Source organism: Vombatus ursinus, unplaced genomic scaffold, assembly GCF_900497805.2.
Source record: "Vombatus ursinus unplaced genomic scaffold, bare-nosed wombat genome assembly UNPS02014804.1, whole genome shotgun sequence".
Classification (NCBI taxonomy): domain Eukaryota; kingdom Metazoa; phylum Chordata; class Mammalia; order Diprotodontia; family Vombatidae; genus Vombatus; species Vombatus ursinus.
The window spans coordinates 3,791,446-3,800,744 of record NW_020954582.1 but is presented as its reverse complement, the minus strand read 5'-3'; the positions used below and the strand labels follow the sequence as shown (position 1 = coordinate 3,800,744).

The 9,299-nt window shown below is 45.9% G+C and overlaps 1 protein-coding gene across 1 annotated transcript in view; it reads left to right on the top strand.

Moving 5' to 3' along the window:
* Window positions 1-9,299, top strand: part of LOC114051689 (serine/threonine-protein kinase TNNI3K) — a 336,380-nt gene that overhangs the window by 241,401 nt on the left and 85,680 nt on the right. The window contains exon 20 of the mRNA XM_027874115.1: window positions 647-779. Within this exon, the coding sequence (XP_027729916.1) occupies window positions 647-779 (133 nt within the window). The remainder of the gene's footprint in view (window positions 1-646; window positions 780-9,299) is intronic.

Here is a 9,299-nt window from a genome sequence, read left to right as displayed (position 1 = left end):
AGTCTATACCTATGACTATGGAGACAGGGTTAAACCTGAGCTACCTCTGTGACCGGGAGTAAAGCAGGTCATTTCTCTGTGACTCAGTTTCCTCTTTCATAAAATGAGGGCTTGCATGGTCCCAAGGTCCAGCTGTAAACCTACACTCCTCTGTGGCTAAAGTTGGGCACGACCCCCCAGGGTTCCCTCGCTCTTCTCAGGACACTGAAGACCCCTTTCCTTTTTTTAATTTAGACTTCCGAGCCCGGAACACTTAAATGAACCGCCACAGAGGTCTCTGCATGATTCACTGATTTGCTACTAGGGAGCCCTAAGGCTCCACTGGGGGAAAAGAGGGGGCAGGCAGAGAGGCTAACCCGCAAACCCACCCTGCCATCCCCAACGGCAAACCCGAGGTCATTGTCACTGCCATTCCATGCCTGGCCGGAGTCTTTTAGCGATGAACGATGTCATGAGGCTTAGAGTGGGGGCGTCTTCATGTGCCCGGGAGACATGCGTCTCTTTGAGAGGGGGGGGGCCCAGGAACAGGTACCATGGCACAGCCTCATTATTTCAAGCAGTCAGGTTCTCTGCGGGAAAACTATGGGCAAAGAAGGCAGGTCCGCAGCTTCGGGAGGGCGCTCTCACGCGTGTCTTTGGGGTGCAGAATCTCCGCTGGATGGCCCCCGAAGTCTTCACCCAGTGCACGCGGTACACCATCAAAGCGGACGTGTTCAGCTATGCCCTGTGCCTGTGGGAGCTGCTCACCGGAGAGATCCCGTTTGCTCACCTCAAGCCAGGTAAGGCGGCTGCGGCCAAAGGCTCTTGTCTGCCCTCGAGTTCGCTGTATCTTCAGGCTATTGAGAAGCAGCCCCGGCCCCCCGCGCCCCACAAAGTCTAGTGTCAGGGGCGGGGAGATGCCCGGACTCTCCCTAGGGCTCTGAAGGAAGGTTCTAGGGCAGCTTTCCGCACAAGGCTTCATTGTGAATCGTGTCTCCAGCGAAAGGCCCCGGGCTGCCTCAGTGGAAGCAGCCCTGGGCTTGGGGTCTCAGGTGGTGGGTTCAGATCTCAGCTCGGTCACTCACTAGATGTGTAACCACGGGGGTGTCCTTTGCCTGAAATGAGGAAATGAAACGTTGCCACCTCCAGCTCCGTCTATGACTCGGTGGTCTTATCGTCCTTTCACTGGGCTTTATTTTGGCATCATAAGGCACTCTCTTTCCATACCCCAGGTGCACGTTTGTAGTTCAGCCAGGTAACTGCACCCAGTGAGTGTGCTGTGAGAGTGAGGATTACAGGTTTGCACATTTGTCACATGCATTATTTCTACCAAGACTTGTGATGTGTGTCACTGCTGTTGGTTTGTATTGTACTGGAATCCGGGAAGCATCGCATGTAAATATGTTTTTCAAGGCGTCTTAGCATAACATATCTGCTTCTGACTGCTACAAGGACTGAGAGTGGAGCTGTTGCGATTAACCTCAAAACGGAGCATTGGGTTAACAGAGAAAGAGCTGAAGGAAGCCTCAGAGGCATCTACACCAACCTCCTTCACCGTCATTTGTCTGACAAAGCCAATGTTTGAACTCAGGTCTTCTGACTTCAGTACCCTTTCTGGAAGGGGCAGTTAGGCAGCAGAGTGGATAAAGCACCAAGTTTGGGGTCAGGATGCCCTGAATTCAAATGCTGCCAAAGGCAGTTCTTAGCTATGTACCTGAGTAGGTCATTCAAACTCCTGGGCCTCAGTTTCCTCATCAGTACCTTAAGGGTCCCTGTCTCATTCACAGGATTGTTGTGCGAATTAAAGGAAATGACGTGCTGAAAGACATTGGCCAATCCTAGAGTTCTATGTGAATACCAGCTATCAGTATTGCCACTGCAATGTGCGCCATCTGAGCCCCTATATGGAATCCAGTCCTGGGATTCGGTCCAGACCTCAGCAATGAATTCCTTTCTTGTCTGGTCCCCTGTTGTGCTGTCCCAGTCATCCTTTACGATACCAGTCTGTCCCTGCTTCCCAACACACCTCAACCCTCAGCCCATTCAAAGCAATGGATGACCCAGGCCGGGCCCAAAGAACCCACTTAGTGGCTCTGCCCATTGCCGTCTGTTCTGTGGGTCAGCTGGGGAATCCTTCTAATCATAATAATAGCTATTATTTACCCAGATATTTCAGGTTTGCAAAATGCTTTATATGAGCTAACTTGTTTTATCCTTGTAACAACCATGAGAGGCAGGTAGGTATTATTAGTATTCCCATTGTACGGATGTTCTCTGCCCAGGGTCACATACCCACCAAGTGTCTGAAGCTGGACTTGTGCCCAGTGCTTGGGTCCTCCTGACTCCTAGTCCTGTGCTCTGACCACTGCACCTCCTTATGGCCCCTTTCTAGAGGCCCACCTTGTATTTGAAGAACGTTTTGTGATTTCAACGCAGGAGAATCACATGAATTCTATTGGGGCCCATTTCCATTTCCGTGAGCCTTCTGGAAATGTGTGGGAACTGCTGCTGAGCATTTTATCAAATGACTTTGCACGGTTTGACATGAAAATGATCACATGCTTGAATTCCAGATGTCTGACTCAACATCAATATATTGCCAATCTTAAAAGATGGCCTTCGTTGCATTATCGGGTGACTTTGGTCCAGGAGGCAGGTGGCTCTTCGTCACTGGGAAGGAGCTTGCTGTTCCTTCCACATTCCTATGAATGGAAGCATCTCCAGGGCAGGGGCTGCTTTGGCTTTCTCTTTGTACCCTCAGCATTTAGCCCTATGCCTGGCACGTAGTAAGGACTTAATCATTGTTTGTCGATTGACTGATCGAGGTTTAGGGCTAGAAGAGGCCTTAGGTCTTCTGGTCCAACTCTTCCATTTAATAAAAGAGACTGAAGTGACTGGCCCAAGGTCATACAAGAAGTGAACGCTAGACTCAGGATTTGAACCCAGCTCCTTCCAGCTCCAAGGCAAACACTCAATTTTTCTCTCCCATGTGTCTCTGTCTCTCACGTTCAGTTTCTGTTGCTGTTGTTCAGACTTGACCTGAGATTTCAGTGATTATAAGGAACTCCTATTGAATACTCCCTGCCCCCAGCTTGCCTCCAGCCAAGGCAGATCTCCAAGCACCCTTACAGCCTTAGAGAGTTGCCTGAGACAGTAATAGTTGAAGTGACTTGCCCAGGGGGAGTAAAATCCTTGTCATCCTAATGTCAAGTCAAGTACTCCATCTACCATGTCAGGCTACCTTTTTGTCAGTATCATCATTTATATAAATATCAACAATTAATGGTAAAAACATGGTGCCATTGGAGGAATCAAGAGAAAGAAACTCCTCAAACTTTATTTTGAGCCATAGATAAAATTGAATAAAATAAGAAAAAAAATAAATCTTCTAAACAATTCCTTCCCTGTTACCTAATTTTTTTTTCTGTGAAATGGTTATATAAAGCCTCTTTACACAATTGCCCAAAGTCTCCATAGTGGAAAGAATGTTGTAGTCAAAGGACCAGGATTTGAAACTTGGTTCTACTTCTTTTTTCCTATGTGACCTTGAATGAGTTGCCTCAGTTTTCACATATGTTAAGTGAGAGGACTGGCCTAGATTAGATGATATTTCAATTCTGGTCTAATTCTAAATGCTAGCATCTTCTCATCCCATAGCCTTTGGGACTTGAAATGTGGCCACGTCAGGGAGTCTTGACGGAATTGTCCAAAACTTCACCTACTACTTACATACACATCAGGATGGAACAATTATGCCGAGATTTGAGAAAGAGAAGCCAAGGAAGGTGCTGGCCGATCACAATGCAGAAGCCTAGAAGAGTGGAGATGTCCTCATCCCGAAGATATTTCCATGACTATCACGTGGGGAGGAGTGCAGAAAGAGTAGGCGATGGTCCGCCTCCATCCCTCCCTCTGATAGAGTCAGCAGTGAGAGAGGAGGTGTGGTCTAAAACAACCATCAATCAGTCTTCCATCAGTCTCTACATGGTCCTCTCAGATTCTATAGCTCATACTCTGGTGATCCATCATGGAAGGGTGTTAGTTTCCAAAAAATCTCTGGCTAGCAGAAGAGAATGCACTAGGCATCTTTGACTATGAAAAAGAATGTACTCGGATTAATTATGTTATTTTCTCTTTAAAAAAAATCACTGTATACATAAACACAATTAGAGAAACAGTCTGGCAATTTTATCTTAGTCAGAACTGACAAACACATGCAAAATGGTTCACTTTCTCTAGAGTTCCAATTTTAAAAATGTATCCTAGATTTAATTTTATATATAAGCCATAACAGATCTAATGATGGTTTATTTTTGGAACTCTGTAAGTAGGGTGTAACTAACTAAGTTCATCATTGAGAACTGCATTGTCATGCTCTTGACAGTGATCAAATTTGATTTTGCAAGTTGGGGAGATGAGAGAGGAGACAGTCTGCAGCTAAATAATTTGCAACAACTCAGGACACTGGCGTTTTTGTACACAAAGTGAATTGCTTCACCTGCAAAGAACAAAGGTTTCAGGCCAAAACAGAACAAAACGCTCCCAAATTTTTTCCCCCACAGTGTTTAGTCATTTTTTGGTGTGTCCAACGCTTTGTGACCCCATCAGGGGTTTTCTAGGCAGAGATACTGGAATGTTTTGCCTTTTTCTTCTCCAGTTCATTTTACAGATGAGGAAACTGAGGCAAACAGAGTGAAGTGACTTGCCCAGGGTCACATAGCTAGTCAGTGTCTGAGGCTGGATTTGAACTCAGGATGATAAGGCTTCCTGACTTCAGGCCCACCACTTTATCTACTGCTCCACCTAGCTGTTACCCGCCCCCCCCTACACACACCCTCTACCACACTCTTTCAATAAATTTCTTGGGACATTTTCTTTAGTTCTAGATTTTTTTTGATGATTAAAGATTTTCCAAGACCATAATCATAAGATCTTTAACCTGGGAGAGACCAGTGAGATCAACTTCTCTTGAAAACTGTTAGGGTCATTAAAATAACTTTGCCGACAATAACGAGAAGAGTCAGTGCTGGAGGGGTTATGGAAAGACTGACACACTGATGCATTGTTCATGGAGCCGTAAACTGGCCCAGGCACTATGGAAAACAATTTGCTATTTTATCAAGGAAGTTTAAAAAAATGTCCATGCCCTTTGACCTAGACGTTCCAGTGCTAGACATACATCCAAAGGAGGTCAGCAACATAAAGAAAGACTCATAGAAAGGAAAATAATTATAGTAATGCTCTTTTTCACAGCAAGGAATTAGAAACAAAATAGAATTTCTCATAATAGAAAATGGAAAACCCAGTTGTAGTTATCTGGATGCAATGGGGTATCATTGCTCTATAAGAAATAATACAAGTAATAAATTAAGGTGCTTCTAAGTCAAGAATCTTGGGAAGATGTGAAGTGATGCAGAAAAAGAAAAGTAATACACATAATGACTGTGACTAGACAACATAAATGCAAAGAATAATGCTTTGAGTCCCTGTGGTGACTCCCATAACGTTTATGGGTTGCGGGCTGGACAGACATGGATGGGTTGAGAGTGTCACCATTGGAAGGATGATGCACACCAAGGACGTCTCGGTTTGACTGGATTGTTAGAGAACAAGGCTCTCCACATTTGTATGGCCTTCCTCCTCTCAAGTTTGTCTTTGAATCCCAAGCAACTAGCCCAGGGCCTAGAGCATAGTAGTACTGGATAATTGTTTGTGACTGATTCATTGGGTCATAGAGTTCTGGAAGGAACACCAAAGACCACCTGGTCCATGCCTATGTTTGACAGAAACCAAGGCCCAAGGAGGCTGAGACGTTCCCAAGACCATGCCAAGAGCGAGTGATGGCATCGAGATTTGAGCTCAGACGAGACCCTATTTTAAAGCTTTAGCGCATAGTAGGTACTTAATCAATGCCTCTCCCCTCTGGGGAAGTGATTCCAAATCTGGCACTCTTCAATGTTTCTACTGCTCTTTGCCTACATCACGCTGGTTGATTGAGATTCTATTTGTAAAGCTCTTAGCACAGTGTCTAGCCCATAGTAGGCATCATAGAAATTCTTATTCCTTTCCCTTCCTTCCTTTTCCTTTCCCTTGCTAAAATCCATTTCTTACCAAATCCATGGAAGCACAGATTTCATTGTGCACTTTGTTTTGTTTTGTTTTCAATCGGTAAACTGAGGTTCCAATAGGTCATGATTCCAATTCATGTGTAATTGAATTCAGAACAAGAAACGTCCTTAGAGATCATCTAATCAACCTCCTTCATTTTACAGAAGGTGAAGCTGAGGCTCAACTAGTCAATCAGTCAACACTGATTAAGCACCTACTGTATACCAGGCACTGTGCTAAGCACTGGAAATACAAAATGAGGCAATAGATAGCTCCTGCCCTCAGGAGTTTACAATCTAGACAAGTTAAGTAACTTGGCCAAAATCACATAGCTGATAAAATGAGAGCATAGCTTTGGACCCTAGTGTTCTAAAGCCAAACTCAGTGCTTTTTCCACTGTGAGGCAACTGAGGCCCAGGGCCATTGAGAGGTACCCAAGATCAAGTTTTCTATATCATAGCAACATTGTGTGTTGTTTATATGTTTATATCCTACAGCTTCCTTTGATGCTAGAACAAGAACACAAGTGTAAATGTACCCCCCTGGACTCCCCCAAAACCTCAAGGACACATGCTCTCCCCTCTTACACCTTATTCTCTGGGGAAAGTAGATGAAGCCTTAGCACAGCTTCCACACGTAGTTTCTTGGTCCACCAAGGTCATTCCAAATATGGGATGACTGCCAGATGAATCTTTGTCTCAACTAACACTGGACTGGGGCCCAAATGCCACTTCTGAAGGTCATTCCTCTCTCCTCAGTTCATTAATGCCGGACTAGGTGCAAACCGCAGCAGATGTAACACCAGGACACCGGCAAGCTGGGACCGTCAGGGGCTACTTTTCTGACCTTTTGAAAGTCACAAAGTTGGAAAATCTAATCCCTTCCATTCAATTCTAAAGAAGAAACTCGAGGCAAAAGTCCATGGCCATTTCTCAAGGATACACGTTGGCCTGGGAGGGAAGTGGGCCCAAGGCCTTTGCTCATACATTGCATTTCTCACGGCTGTCTGTAGAAGCATCAAACCAAGAGAGCAGCTGAAGGGAATCTCTCACAGAAATATCACGGACAAAGCATTCCCTGAACCTTAAAGAGCTAAATAAATGAGAGCAATTATTCTCAGGCCAGGCCACACTCTTTCTGCTAAGCCAGACTAAATCAACTTCAGTGCAGAAATCCGAAAGAGCCTTGGGCGAGACTTGGCCTGATAGACTATGGACAATGCCCGGCTTTCACGCCATCTTAAACCTAATCATATTTTCTTGGTAATTTAAAACTGAATGGAAGTTGCATTAACCTACCGCCCTAGTCCATTGCTGCAGCTTTGGGGCAGGGACTTGGAGATGTCTACAGGAGAAGCGAACCCCGCAATAATGCTAACAGCCACAGGCCCTTTGTCATGGGCACGTTTTACCTTACAAAGCACTTGGGTAGCGGGAGGCGGGAGCCCAGGAAGAAGATCAAGGTGAGGGAGGAGATACTGGGTTACTGGGATCACTGTTGCCTCAGGTAAAATGAGGCAAGGAGGATATTCCCAGTCCTAGACCACTTAATCCTCCACTTCTTATTCAAAGAACAACTGGGTTGTGACCCCACTTGGGGTTTTCTTGGCAAAGATACTGGAGTGGCTTGCCATTTCCTCTCTGGCTTATTTTACAGAGGAGGAAACTGGAGCAAACAGGGTTAAGTGACTTGCCCAGGGTCACACAGCTGGTAAGAGTCTGAGGCCAGATTTGAACTCAAAACAGTAAGTCTTCCGGACTCCAGGCCCAGTGCTCTATCCACTGTGCCACCTAGCTGCAGGGTTAATATTTGCAAAAATATAAAATTCTCAAGTTAAAAGAACAAGAAACAGAAATATAAACAGCCCTATTTCAGAAAAAGAAATTGAATGAGCCATAGATTAAATGCCAGAAGGAAAACTAAAACAAAAGCAAAAAAATAAAATACAAAACCAGGACCAGGTGGATTCACAAGCAGATTCTAGTAAGCATTTGAAGAACGCTTAATGCCAATGTTAAACAAACTGCAAAAATAGGAAAAGCAGGGACCCTACTAAATACATTCTAGGATACAAATATGGCCTTGATTCATAAACCAGGTAGATTCCAAACAGAAGGGAACCACGGCCTAATGTCTCCAGTAAATATAGACGTGGAGTTTACAAAGACAGAACCAATGCAGCCCCCCTGTGCCTGACACAGTGCCGGCCACAGAGTCCCTGGCGCTCAGTAAATATGGTCATGGCGGATACGGTGGAGGGAGCATCGGACTTGGGACTGGGAGACCCAAGCCGGGATTCGGCCTCAGACGCTTAGCAGGTGGGTGACCCTGACGAGGCCCTGAATCTCCGCTCGCCTCATTTTCTACACTTGTCTCTAGGGGGACTAAATGAGTCAAAACACATAAAGTACTTTGTACACCTTAATGTGTTGTGTCGATGCTATATTGGCGAAGGCTATCATCATGGGGACATACAGAATCATCTCACAAAGAAGATTCCAGATAGGGGTGGAGGATGTGTCTGAGGAAGGGCAGTAGGGACACGAGGAAGCTGAAAACCTCTGGAGAGCAGCAGCCTGTCATAAAAAGGCACCTCACCCCCCCCAACGTCCCGTCAATGATCTGAGATGAGCCCCTTCCTCTCCTCTGACATTGCCACCACCACGGTCCGGGCTCTCCTTCCATCAAGCCCAGGCCATTCCAATAGACCACTGCTGGGTCTCCCTGCCTCAACTCTCTCTCCACTCCAGTTTACCCTCAATCATCAAGCAATAAACATTTATTCAGCATCTACCATGTGCCAGGCACTGTGCCAAGTGATGGGCACACAAAGAAAGGCATAAAACAGCCCTCCTCTCCAGCAGCTAGCAATCTACCAGGACGACGCACAAGGGACAAATTAGAGATGGTCCCAGAGGCAGCACCAAGGCTAGGGAGCCCTGGGAAAGGCTTGTTACAGAAGGCAACGCTTTGGCTGAGACTCAGACGAGGCCAGGAAGGCAGAAAGTAGAGATGAGAATTCCAGACCTGAGGGACAGTCAGACCAAACATTCGGGGCCGAGAGCAGCGTCACACGCAAAGAACAGCCAGGGGACCCTGGTCACTGGATCACGGAGTGAGTCAAGATGAGAAAGACACAAAAAGACTGAAATGGGCCAGCGTCTTTGTTTTCCTGGTGTCTCCCCTCTGAGACTGGGAGCTCCTTGAGGACA